The sequence below is a fragment of the Manacus vitellinus genome, unplaced genomic scaffold (assembly GCF_001715985.3).
Source record: "Manacus vitellinus isolate BGI_N305 unplaced genomic scaffold, ASM171598v3 scaffold_1_pilon, whole genome shotgun sequence".
In the NCBI taxonomy this organism is placed as follows: Eukaryota; Metazoa; Chordata; class Aves; order Passeriformes; family Pipridae; genus Manacus; species Manacus vitellinus.
In genome coordinates, this window is record NW_021939396.1 from 15,606,676 (window position 1) to 15,622,457 (window position 15,782).

Consider the following 15,782-nt stretch of genomic DNA (forward strand, 5'->3'; position numbering starts at 1 on the left):
ATTGCCTATATTTTTTTCTACGTGTGACAGAACTGAATCATATTCTGAGTAGTTTATTTTAATACTTGCTCTGTTTATTGGCATACAAGTATATGCAAGTATGTCATTGAGAGGTTTCATTGTGGAACTGTTTCTACATCTGAAATTATTAGTTCATATGCAATTGTGTTAAACAGCCACCAGACTTTTCAGTTTCATTAATCTGAGTTCAATAGTTTTGGTCATATTATCGAGACCAGTATTAATTCTTTGGATGCAGTGTCAAGTAACCTTTTCCCATAGCTTTAAAACATTAGATAACTGAAGAAAATTTAACCACTTTAATGACAATTCATTGCATATTAACTGCCAAAATGTTAATTTACATCTGATAGTCTGACAAGAATACTAGTAATATACTCTACAGGATAACGTTATTTTAAAACACGTACCATGATTTTTAAACAGCACTACTTGTTTTAAACTGCTTCAGAATATGAAAAATTGCCCATGTAATTTTTTATGTATTTGTTATTACCTGTATGCTGTAAGTACTGATCTTTGCACTTTATATTGATGATTTACAATATAGTATGCATTTTGTATAGCAATATGAATGAAAAGTTTTTAAGAGTTTGAACTCTGGTATTTTGAGTTATTTAGTGAAAAAGAAAATGTTTCAGCTATATTTCTTGGTAAACTTGTCTAGTCTCCAAATGGAAAAGAAAACCTCAGTCATCTGGATGGGGGAATTATTGCGTCTTTACAGGATTTTATTGTACTCTTTGCTATTTATCATCTGATCAATTGTAATGGATAACAGCTTGGATAATGGATCTAATAACAATGGATAACCTCTTCTAAGGTTGTTAACTAAGTTTCTAGGTGAACACCATTTTCAATGAATGATAAATCCCTTAAATTTAATAAAGACAGTACTAATTCTTAGCATAGATATTGTAAAAATAACCCCAAGATATTATATTTAGCTCCTATAACTGGAACTGGGAGCTAAATTCTGTTCTGATTCTTAAACCGCATTAAGTCAGTGAGGAAAACTGCAGTTACAAATGCTCTGTTTTTCTTCTACAGGACTGCACCTAAAACACAGTATACAGGATGCTCTGTACATGAAAATAATAATGGACAAGCTGCTTTTGAAAACCCCATGTATGACACAAATGCAAAGTCAGTGGAAGGGAAAGCGGTACGATTTGACCCCAACTTGAACACTGTTTGCACAATGGTATAATGTGGTAATGATTTGTCTTCAAAGTCTGGGAATTGACACACAACACAGTGCACACACAGTTCACTGATTGAAAAAAAAAGAAATTAAAAAAATTAAAGCACACTTTTCAGGATGTAGTGGGTCACCTTTTCCTGAGGACGATAGGCAAGTATGCGTTGTAGTTATTTTGTTTTCATTTTGTTTTTCATAAACTGGATCAGAATTCTTCATGTATGCCATGGAGAGTGTTAAAAAAATTTGCTGCACTCCATGAGTGCTACTCACAGTTTATTTGCTTTTTTAAAAAAGGAGGTTATTCTAAAACATAAAACGTATTTGCATATATTGGAGGAGCATCCACTATCAGTATTCTGTGCTTTATAAAAACTATAATAGAGGGACTGGGTTAAAAAAAAAAGATATAGGTAGAAAATAAGAGCTATACTTACAGGAGACAATAGGTCACTGATTTCTCTTTAACAGTCATATGCTACACCTTTCTCATGAGTTGGTAACTTTTTTCCTTTTTCAGCCTGTTTAGTATTTTATTTTTCTCAGTACAGTTAAGTTTTTAAGTCCAGGATGTAGTATTTAGAAATCAGCAACTATAACTTTCTCTTTTCATGCCACAGAAAAAAAAAATAGAATTCATATTCTTATTTAATGAATTTCCTTCCCTGCTTCACAACTTGCTTCATTTTCATGTTCCAAGTGAAACCTATTTTCTGTGTTTCCATTAACAATACCCACAAATGGTAATGTTTATATATTTCTTTTGTCAATCATACATCTGGACAAATTTTACAATGAAGAAGTTAATATGAGTTGAGCTTTGTATGTGACTATGTTTGGTAATGTTGAAGAACATTCAAGAGTGACCATCTTACATTTTTTCAAAAATGAAAACATAATTTAATGATATTTCCTATTAAAAAATGCAGTTTACAGTAACATTAGTAATGAAATCCATATATCAAAAATTTAAGACACCATCTTTCAATCCATGTTAGTTAAAACTGGACCATATCACACCAGTTTATTCCTTCAGCATTTTAACAAAATGCATGCACAAAGCATGATGAAATCCCATTGAAGCTGATGGATTCTAAGAGACTTAATGAACTTTGGATCAGATCTACAGGGCAAAAGGAAGTTATAATTTGAAAATACTGTGTTTTCACATCTATTTTGTCTATATATTCCGTACTTTAGGGAAAAAAAATCTTTACAGCTCATTTAAAATTAAATATATTACCATAGTGCAATGAAAAAAAATTGATATATATATATATATATATATAAAGCCATGATTTTATTAGGGACAATCCATTCATTTTAGGGACAATTCAGATTCCACAGCCCTCAGATACAAGTTTTAGACATTCCAGAATCACTTCTAAGGAAATGCAATTTTTAGTTTTACAGTTATTTCATATCAGAATTATTCAGTGGGAACCCAGTAATTTATTTGATGTAGGTCATTGTCTTCCATTCATAGCATGACTCACAAATGCTGTGTGTTAGCCAGTGTGAATTATCTGTTATTGTCCCTTTCAGACATTAATGATTCTGTGAAAATCTAAACTTTTTATTACCGTAATAGAGAGTGCCTACCAAAAATCATTGTACCCAGGATTGCTGCTTGGATTTCTATAATGTTTGATGAATTTCTTATAAACCATTTTACAACACTTTGTTTTGAATATTCATACAACTCTGTCAAACTGTATTCTACTAAAAGGATGCTGTTTTATATTTTATACCATTGGTTGTTATTTATTCTCGTTTATTCAAATGACTGCAATAACTATGATTCATTCATTAATGTTAAGGTTAATACATTTGAGATCGTTTAAAATGTTTCTTCTGCAACTGGCTACTCCTCTTATATTAATGCATACACTTTTGTAAAGAAGTATATTTTTATGAAAAAGGATTTGTAAAAGTATGATGTAAATTTTCAGTGCAATGTAAACAAAATAAAAATGGACAATTGCTTTTTTAAACTGTGTTTCTTCTTTCGAAGATGAGCTTTAAAATTATTTCAGTTGTGAAGATGAGAAAATAACCAAACTAAGAATTCAAATTTGGTATTCTTTTGAGTTTCTAAAATCATGTTATTTTTTCTGAATCTTTCTGTGAATTTTAGGTGAAACTGCAAGATTTAGATTACTTTCAAAAACAACTGATAAGCGCAATGTGTAAAACTATTTTTTTACTAAAGTCAATTTTCTGTTTTACTTGAAGAAGCAGATTTACACAAAAGAGGCCTACAGTTGTCAATCCAGTGAAAAACACTAGGAAAAAAATTACTTTAAAGAAAAAAATAATTTAGAAAACTTTAGTATTCCTCAAGGTTATAGACAGCGTACTTTTTACATTATTTTGCTACCTTTTTGCAGAAATATACAGGATGTACATATTAACAGGTAGTACCAGTACAAACAGTATTTTCTGACATTAAAAAATCCCAGTGTTTCTTTTAATCACGTTCGACTGGAAGGAGGGATCTTAGTTATATTACTAAAGTATTGAAACTATCTTTTAACTATCCCTTTTACTTAAAAGCATGGAAGGTGGATGACAAATCCTGATCTGAAATGCTATTCATAGGATAACTTGGGGACAAAATAGTCTAAAATTCATTTGTGAATTTGGTGCTCTGTATAAATTGAAAAGGCCCATTCAGGTCCATGTTGAAATCACTGAAATTTGTGTTGCTAAATACATTGGAAAGAGAAGCACGGAGTCACTGTAAAGTGATATCATGAAGATCATGCACTAATGTTTTGGGGGGGGAGGGGGATTCTAGAGCAAATTGGTTAATTCTGAAAAGCAAGAAAAAGCCAATTTCACAGTGGCCAAATTTTCATATGCAACCTAGAATCTGAAGTTAGGCTCTTCCTTTTTTTATTTGTGCATTATATGTTTTTGCATACAAAAGTAAATAAAACTTATATTGAATTAGTTCCACAATCCTGTTAATTAGCTTAAGCTAATATATCCAGCTTGCGATTTTCAAGAATTATACTGACTTACTTGTAACAGAGAGTGCATTCAATCATAATAGATTGAATTTGGGGTTTGATTAGTTTGTTTTAGTTTTGTACATTGGATCAGTTTGTTTGTTTAAGGTTTTTTTAATTTCGATTTGGTTTTGGGGGGGTTGTTTGGGTTTTTTTGGCCTAGTTCCTGAGCTTTTTGACTTATAAACTGTGTGTGAACTGTTCAATTTCCAAGTAGCAGAGTGGTCAGTTTTCACTGTGGCAGATGGAATTCAAAGTTTTGGTTGTGTCATTGGAGTTTGTTAGCCCAGTCTACTCACTGTTTCTTATTTTTCTTGGGAAGGTAGCAGAATGGAAGATAGCCCTTTGGCTACATTATTCAAGCAAACACAGTATACAGAGAAAATCTATATATCAGAAAAAATCAGAATAAAGAAATCAGAAAAAAGAATTGAGATTGCCATGCAACTCTGTGAGTCTTTCGAGATGAACACAGTTTCTGCAATACTACAGACTGAGATTTAAAATTTCATTTAAGATTGAGCCCTTTTAATTCTACATTATATGTGTGTCAAGACCCATCTAGTCCACTACATGTCATTAGATCATACTACAATCTGGTTCATTATTGGAATCCAGAAACTGTATAGAATCAACTAAACTCACCAACATAGCAGTTCTGGTAAAACTCCTCAGAATCATCATAAAATTGAGCTAAAAATGTCATATTTTACTTTATTTTGTGAAACAGAGCTGGCATTAATATGTAGACATCTTATCCTTGAGGAATTCCATGACTAAAGTAGAACAAGCTGTTCTTGTCAAGGAAATGGTTTAATGGCTACGCATCTTATTGCTTCATATAGAGAGCTAATGAGAAGTGAGCCTGTAGCCAAGTCATTAAGCTGTTAATCTAGGTGAAAGACAGATTTTCTTTTCCAAGCCTTAAAAGCGTGCACCTCAACCCACTAGTACAGTTGGCTGAAGTGTTATGAAGTATTCCTCATTTTTTCCAACATTAGTGAAATTTGGGGAATTTAATATCTTGGATATCACTGCACAAAGATATCAGCAGATCTGTATCCCAGTGTGTAGATTCAATGTGTAGATTCAGTGTGCAGATCTACTACTTAGCTACTACATTATTTCAGTAAAGCATAGATGTCTTGTGACGGAATATACTTTTTTTTTATTGTTATTGTGCAGATTTCTGCCCATGATCTGTCTGTAGAAGATCACCTGCTCCACAATGGAAGAGTCCATATGTGTTGAAACATCCTTAATTATAGGATGATTTGAGTTGGAGAAAAATATATCTTGTATCATTTGTCATATTAAAACCCTACAATTTTTGAGAGGTTAATTTATGGAAATTAATTTGTGATTTCAGATTTTCAGTGGGAATTGATATAAGTACCTGAAGCATCTAGGTGACCATTCAAGCAATGGTACATTCAGCAACCAAGTTCCAAGGCTCGTCTCACACACTTTGCTAATAGTCTTACTAGCCTTTCATGGTACATCAGAAAGTCTTCTTATGATCTCCCAAAACCACAAAATTTCCTTTCATTTCTTTGAGTTTCTATGATTTAATTTTGATTTGGTTACCAAAAATTCAGTCAAATATGATGGAGAAAGATGCACTAGGTTTGTTTTCTGGTAATCTGTATTACTGGTTAGCAAATAAACATGTTATTCTTTACTTCCTTTTATATCTTTCTCTGTGAAAAAATAATTCTTGCACGAGAGTGTTCACATGAGACAAGCAGGGTACAGTGTTTAGGAATGCAACTGGTTTTTAAGATTCCTATTTGGTATATTTATTTTCCAAAATCTTTGTGTGATTCCAGCTGTCCTTTTTTAAACAAATGAAGCACTAAGTTGGTTTTATCTTTAGTTCTAGACTAAGTCTCCCACTGCCTGATCATCTAATACGTACTGCTGTCCTAAGTGACAGCTAGGACAATTGAAAAATGATTCATAATTTGGTTTCCTTCTGTAGTAAAATAAGTGTAATAAGTAAGAGCGTGGGCAGATACTTTTGAATAAGATTTTTTAATGTCATGTATTAAGCAGGACCAATTAAATGAACATTTGATTACACAAAAACTATTTCAATGAAGTAGCTGTGTTCCCATTTATTATCTTCTTGTTTCTGAAACTAAGGCAGCATAATATCCTGACTTGCTGAACCAGGTCTTTTCTGCTCCTCAACGACCCCACCAACAAGGAGGTTGAGGGTGCTCAAGAAGTAGGGAGGTGACACAGCTGGGACAGCTGACCCCAACTAACGATCCTGAGTTAGCTCAATTGGTTAGAGCATGGTGCTAATAACACCAAGGCTGTGTGTTTGATCCTCTTATGGGCCATTTGCTTAAGAGTTGGACTCAATGATCCTTGTGGGTCCCTTCCAACTCAGAATATTCTGTGAAATTTCTGCAAAACTGACTGAAGGGATATTCCAAACTATATGGTATCATGCTAAGCAAATAAAACTGGAGTAAGAAGAAGGAAAGGGAGGATATTTGAAGTGATGGCATTTGTCTTCCCAAGTAACTATTCTTGGATAGTGATGAAGCTCTGCTTTCCTGGAGATGGCTGAACACCTGCTTACTCATGAGAAGTGGTGAATTAATTCCTTGTTTCTCTTTGCTTGCATGCTTGGCTTTTGTGTTACCTATTAAACTGCCTTTATCCACACCCACAAGGGTTTTCACTTTTATTCTTCCAGTTCTCTCCATGACCCTGTTGGCCAGGCAGTGAGCAAGCGGCTGCATGGTGCTTAGTTGCCAGCTGGGGTTAAGCCATGACATTCTTTTCTGGCACCCAACACCGGGCTCAAAGGGTTTGAGATAATGACAGATTTTATTAGAATGTGCTAGGTTCAATTTACAGCTGTTACAGCTGTTAAGCTGTTAATTGTCAGGCTCCAGAGGCTGCACCCCACGGAAGGGAAACACACTGGAGCAGTTTGTGAAGAACTGCAGCCTATGGGAATGACCTGATCACAGGGATGCAACACATCTGTGAAGACAGGCTGAGAGAATTCAGGCTGTTCAACCTGGAAAAGAGAAGGTTTTGGGGAGACCGTATAGCAGCCTTCCAGCACCTAAAGGGGGCTTACAATGAGTCTGGAGAGGGACCTTTCACAAGGGCATGTAGCAATAGGACAAGGGGGCAATGACTTCAAACTGAAATAGAGTAGGTTTAGACTGGATATCAGGAAGAAATTCTTCACTGTGAGAGTGGTGAAGCACTGGAGCAGGTTGCCCAGAGAGGTTGTGGGCTGGAGGTGTTCAAGTCCAGGCTGGATCGGGGCTCTAAGTAACCTACTCTGGTGGAGAAGGGGATTGAAACTAGATCATCTTTAAGGTCCCACCCAACCCAAGACATTCTGTGGTTCTATGACCCTTATCAGAGAAGTTCGTGGAGGACTGTCCTTTCTGACAGAATATTATATCGAAACGCTCTACGTCTTCTGTGGTGATTGTTGTGAGACATTCTGATTTTTCATTTTATAACATTCAGCAGTGATAAGAGTTTAGTCACTGAAGTGCTCGAATTCAGAAACTGGGAAATAAATAAAAGCAACCTCTTCAAACTGTGAAGAGCAAACTCCTCTCTAAAGAAGCATAACACAGAAGGATTCTGCTCCCATGTATCAATTAAAGAATTTACAAATCCATAGGGAATCACCACATCTATAGTTAGCCCACCAAGAGTGGACCAGTAATGTGAGTGGAGTCCCTATGATTATTATTTTATTTTCCCCATGGGCATTCAGAAATAGGTTGATCCTAAAAAACTGGTCTGTTTGATCTGTGATTCTGAAACCAGAAGACCAATATCAGACTGATGTGACTTTACCTTTCAGGCCCTTAGAGCAACCTAATCTGTTTACTCCACCTATGATCATTACTTGGCAGAAGTTTCTGTTCTTCCATGTCTTATCTGTTATTTCTTAACAGTTTGATCCAAAAAAAGTTTAGAAGAGCACTTCACAGGGACAGGAAATTAGAAAATCTTAGTGAACTGGGTCGACCTTGTTTTAATGACCTATTAACAATATGATTTGCATGCTTTTTGATAACATTTCTGGGCTTTATTTTTCTTAAGGTAGAATTAATAAATATATTTTCTCTTAAAAAAATCAGTGTAAAATATTTTGACACTTGCAAATTTATACTTATTTTATTTTAAAATATATTCTTAAATTACATACATAAAGTCATGACGGTGTGTTACTGTCAGTGTTATGTAGACTAAAGTCGTGGACAAAAGAAAATGACTGAAAAGCTGTCACTGCACTTACTACTGCTGCTTTTAAAATGCCTACAAGTAAGTCTAAGATTGCCAAAGGTGAACCAGGACCTATATTAGATGTAAAATGGACTAAATAAAACATATTTCCAATAAAGCGACTGTTTTTGTTATCATCTCTGGATGCTGAAACCATGTCAATGTTTTATAGATTACCCACACCTAAAAAAGACTAGTTGTGCAACATCGGTCATGTCTGTAATTTAAAATAAGATCATGGTGGATTTTGTCATTACTGAAAAGGCAAAATAATATATTTGGCCTGGTGTACAGAGCTTTCCTGTCAATAAAGAAATTGATACCACATGCGAATGAGCTGAGATGAGCTGTCAATTTTTCTCTGAGAAAGAGAAGAAATAGTAAAAGAAAAATTCCTTAAAAGAGGCAAAGAGACGAAAGCAAATCTCTTTTTTTTTGCATAGAAAAGATTAAAAGATTCATGGTAAACCATTACCACAGCTTTAGCTCATGAGACTGTGGAGTTTTTGTGAGGGGTTTTTTTTGTTGTGGTTTGGTTTTTTGTTGTTTTGTTTGTTTTGTTTGTTTTGTTTTTTGGGTTTGTTTTAGTCTTCCTTCACAGAATAACCTTTTCTGAGAAGACAGATCTTTTCTTTTGCTTCATGTAGGTGTGATCGTGCAAACTCTGAACTTTCATGACAGTCTCTCTGCTCCTCTTGACTTCTTCCTTAGTGGCAACTGAAGAGTGATGCTGACCACCCACAGTGTTTTATGAGATGGGAGGAAAAACTGAAAAGTTCAGAGAGCAGAGACAGATGCATTTTTTTTTTTTAACTGTACAAAGAAAGAAGATAAATCTAGCAAACAAAATGTCCTCTGTAGAAAGTCATGCAGAAGAAAGTTCTAGTTGCATGAACAAAGGTCCCACCCTGGTTAACAGAACTGTAATTCCTCGTGTTGATTCAGCACATTCTGTATTCATTTCTGAATCACACCTGAAAAACTAACAAACTGGAGACAACAGAGGCAAAAGCAAAGAAAGTGATTAATTGGACAGGGAAGGTACTTCAGGCAAAAAAATTATGCTTATGCGATTACAAAAGCTGTTGCAAATGTTTCTTTTTTAAAATAGAAGAATAATTAATGAATTGTATCTGTAAGTTCAAATTACTACAAATTGTACATCCACTAATTTCTATCCAAGAGCAAGATTAATTTAATTATTATAGTAAAAATTACCATAAGAAAAATATGTATGTTGACAAGGCTACTGATATAAATTTTTCCCATCTCTGGAACATGAAACTTCATACTTTAATTCATGTCCTCATAGCAAAACATTTGCTTTATAAACCAGTGGATAAAATAACACAGAGAATATTTATTTGTTCTCAATATATCAAGAAATATATTTTTCCAATTGGTATATAATGTACATTTCAATCAGACAGTTTCTCATTGATATGAAGATATATCAGGGAAAAATGAATTACTCACAAGCAGCTGGTATCTCTTTTGATCAAATGGTTTGCCCCTCTCCTGTAGAGACGTATCTAAACAATTTCAAAATTTAAGACATCAGGAAAATCTTTGCTTACTGTGACTGTGAAAAAGAAATGTATCATTGCTGATCAACTGCATCCTTTAGACTGAGAACATTGAAAGAGAAAAAATAATTAGGATTTTTCTGTGAAATTTTTGAACATTTGTAAAAACAGGGAATGTATTAAGCAGGAGTCCATGAAATACAGCATTAAATATTTACATTAAGATACCTATGCAATATTTCTTCATTAATTCTTTATCAGTTGCGTTGATCAGAAAGTAACATGTTTCTAAGCATTCTTTCTGCAGCAAAGAACCCAAATACTTGTTTTTTCAGGGAAATTTGAAATTTTAGTTGTTTTTTTGTTCCATATGTCATCATGGCTAGGCTTCGCAAACGAAGATTTGGGAAGGGCTCTACCCATGTTTGTTACAATGTTCCATATGTACTATAATGTTAATGGTGACACATTAAACAAATTTTTCCACCAAAAGTAAATTTTTGCAAATTTACCTTCCTCCTTCTCTCACTCCCTGAAAATTTGAACAAAGGATCAGGAAAAGTACAGAGAGAGCAGCACCCTGCGTCTCAATTTTTGCACCAAACTAACTGACTGTTGTCAGGTATGGTTAGAGTACTAAATAAAAGAAATGGATTATAGGCTGTTTTGAGTAATTTTGTCTAGAGAGTTGTTATCTATCTCATTGTTATTGTTGTTGTTGTTGTTGTTGTTGTTGTTATTATTATCACTGCATTTGCTTAAGCAGATAGGGAAGTTATTAGCCAGTTTTATGTATATATTCATTTTATATAAATGAATATTTAGGATAGCTGAGTAGTTTATGTGTAGAGCAAAGTACATGAATTCACATGCAGTTGCTCTCAAAACACTACAATACTGGATTATCTACTGTCTATACAGAAATTTCAAGTTCCAGGAAGAAAATTCTTAAAAGAATAGCACTTTTTTAAGTTTGTATGATTATTTTTACCATTTTTTCTTATTATTACTTTTTTTTTTCTGACCTTCCTTAAACAAGCTGTGAAATCACTGATCATTCTAAAACAAATGGCTCTGCGAGGTAATTTCTGTCAGTTTTACTCTTCACTGGTGAAATCAGAAGGAGAGAGACCTTAGATGTGAATCATCTGAACTAAAAATTTTGTTTTATACAACATAGATAACAATTTCATGTAAATGCACTCATTTTTCACCATACAGAATCTCCTAATAGGGAGAAATAAGGTTTTCTCTGCCATTTTTGAGACTTATCCATAGGATTCTGTGCTTTACTGAACTCATTTGTGGAGTAAAAGCCTAAGAATCCAAAAAAAAATAGATTTAGATCCAGCACAGTGTAATATTTAATTTGCTAATTAAAAATTTGTATTAAATATCCAGTAAAGACTGCACATGTCACACAGATTGCTCTGGTAATAAATAATGTGAAGCTTACTAACAGAGTGAAACTTATTACTTACCATTAAAAGAAAGGTCATCCCTAGAGAGTGGAAAATCTTATTCTGTACAGTGCCAAGTTGGAATTATCAGAGGAAACGAATATGCAGTTTCTTGATGACTTAAGACTGAACAAGAAAAAGTGATTTTGTAATGTGCTCAAACTACTGTCTTGTTTAAACAAAAGACTTCATGAGTGCAAAAGCTTCAAAGGTCACAAAACCTTCATGTATGGCTGAGGCATAACAGTCTTTTAAATAGTATAGTTTTTTATAAATAATCTCAGTATAATCTGTTCTGTGAACTAATGGATCTGTATGCTTAAGGGCATCAAACAAGCACATCAGAAAAGTGTTTCAAATTGTCCCATCTCTAAAATAACCAAAATAAATTTCTCTGACATAACAAAAAGATTCTGCATTTTTTGAAAGCAGAATAATATGTTTCTTTTAGGTGCATTGTCTAGTTCATGTTTTATGGTAAAACATACTGTGAGTGTTTTAATAAACAAATTAAAAGGAAAATAATTTACCTTGCAGCAACATGCCCTGTAATTAACCTCATTTTGCATTGTGTGCTAATGTGCAATGGTCTTGGAATCTTATTATTCTCTTCTCACACAGAATGAATAAATCAACTAATTATAGCTCTATTACTTACTAAATACTTCACTTACAATACATTTGTAAGATAAACAAGTTATTAGCAACTAAATACACCAAACTAACTCTAAAAGAATTTAGCATTTAGCAAAATAGCTAATTAAATTGATTATAAAATGTTGATCCACATAACAAACAAAAATAACAATGAAAAAATTCCAGTGGATGTCAATCACAGAAACATTTAGGTAAATTTTATACAATTATTACACTAAAAGTTAATGCCCACTTATTTTTCTAAGAAATAGAAATAGTTATTCTGGAAAGTACTTTTACTGTTAAATAGGTAAAATGACATAAGTCTTTTTTGAAGTGCAAAATTCTCATCAAATTTTGGAGAGCGTTAATGAGGAATTAATGTAAAGACTGTATAGGTTACATTATGATGTATGACAAGACCTGTGGTATATTAATGCAGCTGAATTCAAAACTTGTATTCAGAAAAACTGAACATTCTTTGTTTAAACTTGTCTTTTATTCATTTGCATAACCCAAATTACCTTTGACAAAACTTTTTCATAGAGTATTTCTAGAATCAAGATTTTTCACCCTGAGCTACATTTGTTTATTCAAAGCTACAAAGGTCCTGATAAATTTTTTATAAAAGTGCGATAAATTTCTCAAGATGTCTCTATTCTGTGTGTTTCCAGTCTTTCCACTACTTAATCTTTATTTTATATGCAGAACTTAATTCTGGTTATAAATACCTCTTGATTAAAAAAGGTGTAATTGTCTCGACTTCAGTTATGTTATATCAGTGGAGATCTACACTGCTGTGTGGAAGACATGACCTTGTCCCTAAAAATAATCCAACAGCTTGAGTCATTGTTGATATAGACAGAAAAGAACAAGATAAATTTCCATTAAGAACAATATTATGGTCTTTGATTTATTATTTTGTTTAATTTTAGAGAACTCTCTTAAGATTATAGTTCCAGAAAGAAAAACTAAGACATGCTCCCCATGAAGATAAGCAATAAAAGCCTTACACTTATATCCTTACACTATGCTGGTATTCTCCAAGTAGTGGACTTTTTTCAAAGGTCTGTATATAAATGCAATAAGACCTTTTTGCTGTGAGGATACATCATTGGGAAATACCACATCATGCTCATATTTGTCAAGGTCTTCAAGAAGGTACATTATAAATTCAATCTTACAAGATAAAAGGAAGTGGGAAAATATAACTTGCCATGACTATTGCAAATTGGTATTTCTCTAAATACAAAAAAAAATCCCCTATCAGGTAGTAATTTAATACAGACTTCATTTTGTGTGGCTAGAAGATATGCTAAGGCACATGAAAATGGGGAGGTGATTTGAGACAGTCAGCAGGGATTCACCAAGGGCAAGTCCTATCTGATCAGCCCAGTGGCCTTCTATGATGGAGATGACTACATCAGTGGGCAAGAGGAGGACTACAGATGTCATTTATCTGGACTTCTGTAAAGCCTTTGACACGGTCCCCCACAACATCCTTCTCTCTAAATTGGAGACTGTTAAGTGGACTGTTAGATGGATAAGAAAATGGTTGGACAGTCACATCCAGAGGGTAATGGTCAATGGCTCAGAGTCCCAATGGACATCAGTGATAGGTGCTGTTCCTCAGGGGTCTATATTGGCATGAGTGTTATTTAATATCTTTATTAATTACATAGACAGAGGGATCAAGTGCACCCTCAGCAAATTTGCAGATGACACCAAGCTGAGTGGTGTGGTTGACACACCTGAAGGATGGGATACCATTCAGATGGATCTGTACAAACTCAAGAAGTGGGCCCATGGGAATCTCATGAAGTTTAATAAGATTGAGTGTAAGGTGCTGCTTTTGGGTCAGGTCAATCCCCTGTATCAGTACAGGCTGGGAGATGAAGAGATTGAGAGCAGCCCTGCTGAGAAGGACTCAGCGCTGGTGGATGAGAGGCTGAACATGAGCCAGAAACGAGCACTTACAGCCCAGAAAGGCAAACATCCTGGGCTGCATCAAAAGCATGCCAGAAGGTTGAGAGAGGGGATTCTGCCTCTCTACTCCGCTCTGGTGAGACCCCACTTATAGTGCAGCATCCAGCTCTGGGGTCCCCAGCATAGAAAGGGCGTGGATCTGTTGGAGCAAGTCCAGAGGAGGTCATCAAGGCGACTACAGGGATAGAGCACCACTCATACAAGGAAAGGCTGAGAGAATTGGGTTTGTTGAGCCTGGAAAAGAAAAGACAATGAAGATGGTGAAGGACCTTGAGGCGAAGTTTCTGTTGTTGCAGGGTTAGGTTTAATAGAATTTTTCCAGAAGTTGTACTGTATGTCTTCTAGAAATTCTGTTTAAAATTTAAAAACCCCAAACTAAAACCAACAGACATTCTACATGGAATGCATATTTTTTCCTAGAGTATTTAACTTCATTAAATGTTTATATTACTGTGTTTTCATTTTTTTCAATTCATGGACCTGGAGAGGCAGATGGCTAAATGGTTTGCAGATGGTTGAAAATGATAAATGGCTGTGACAAGGTTACCAATAGTACTTTTGTTCACTGTATTAGTGCAATCTGTTTCTGCCTAGGAAGTAACCTAAACTATTAAGTGGACTTAAATTAACAAAATATATTCCTCTGGTTTTTGCTATGATATTTTATAGTTTTGTTTTGAATATAATTCCTGTTTACCCATACTGAATGCCATTTTAATATCCTGTGTAGTTTTACAGCTATTAGATATGCCTTGGGTGACACCTGCTATTTTGTCTGTTTTTATTATATAAACTTTTTTCAGACATATTTACAGGTTTTTGAGTTCATAGCATGTAACTAATGAAAAAAGAAAATCCACATGGCCTCAGAGATGCATACTGTAACTATCCTATATAACTGGTAGAGGTAAGTGCTTGTATTTGGTTTTGGTTTATTCCCTTGAATTAATATGCAAACTGTGATAATTGGGAACAGCAAGAGCACTACTAAAAAAACATATTGTGTAATCTTATTTTTTAAGTGTATTTATTGTTTATTTTCCCTTTCTCAATATACTAGACTTACGATGAACAAACAAGCAGAAGATAATGAACATTAGTCCACAGTAGGGAAAAGACTACCATAGGAATATGAGAATGGAGGTTCACTGTGATCCAAACCAGTGGTTTGTCTGGTTAGGCCTCTTTTACATGACAGTATCCAGCACCATTTATTTTCAGAATAAGGTGGAAGAAATACATTGACATTCCCACTAATTCAACGTGGTCTTAATTTCATCTCCATTCCATTTCTGGGCAATGGATTTTTTTCCTGGAGTAATTTCTCAATAATTTCTTCATTAAAAACCAAACCAAAGCAGCATACAACAGATTTTGTCCAGACACTGCTTTGCTTATTGCAAGGTTTTATTCTAGCAGTTTATGAGTGGCCTTGCCATTTTCAACAGGGTATTTTATCTCCCATTCAACTGTCCATAGCAGAAGTCTTACTAAATTCTTCAAAGATCTTGACGATCTTATCATATTTATCTAAGTATTTTTATATGCAAATATTCCTAACATCAATTCTGTTCAGGATCCACTACTATAAACATATCACAGTGGTGCAGTTAAAGCGATAATTTTGATTATGTCAGGTTCTTGTATGTTTATGTGACTT

The 15,782-nt window shown here is 34.2% G+C and overlaps 1 protein-coding gene across 1 annotated transcript in view; it reads left to right on the forward strand.

The window, feature by feature from the left end:
- Positions 1-3,168, forward strand: part of CSMD3 (CUB and Sushi multiple domains 3) — a 604,389-nt gene extending 601,221 nt beyond the window's left edge. Inside the window, exon 71 of the mRNA XM_008929222.3 lies at positions 1,072-3,168. Within this exon, the coding sequence (XP_008927470.2) occupies positions 1,072-1,231 (160 nt within the window). The 3' untranslated portion in view covers positions 1,232-3,168. The remainder of the gene's footprint in view (positions 1-1,071) is intronic.
- Positions 3,169-15,782: the final 12,614 nt, after the last annotated feature.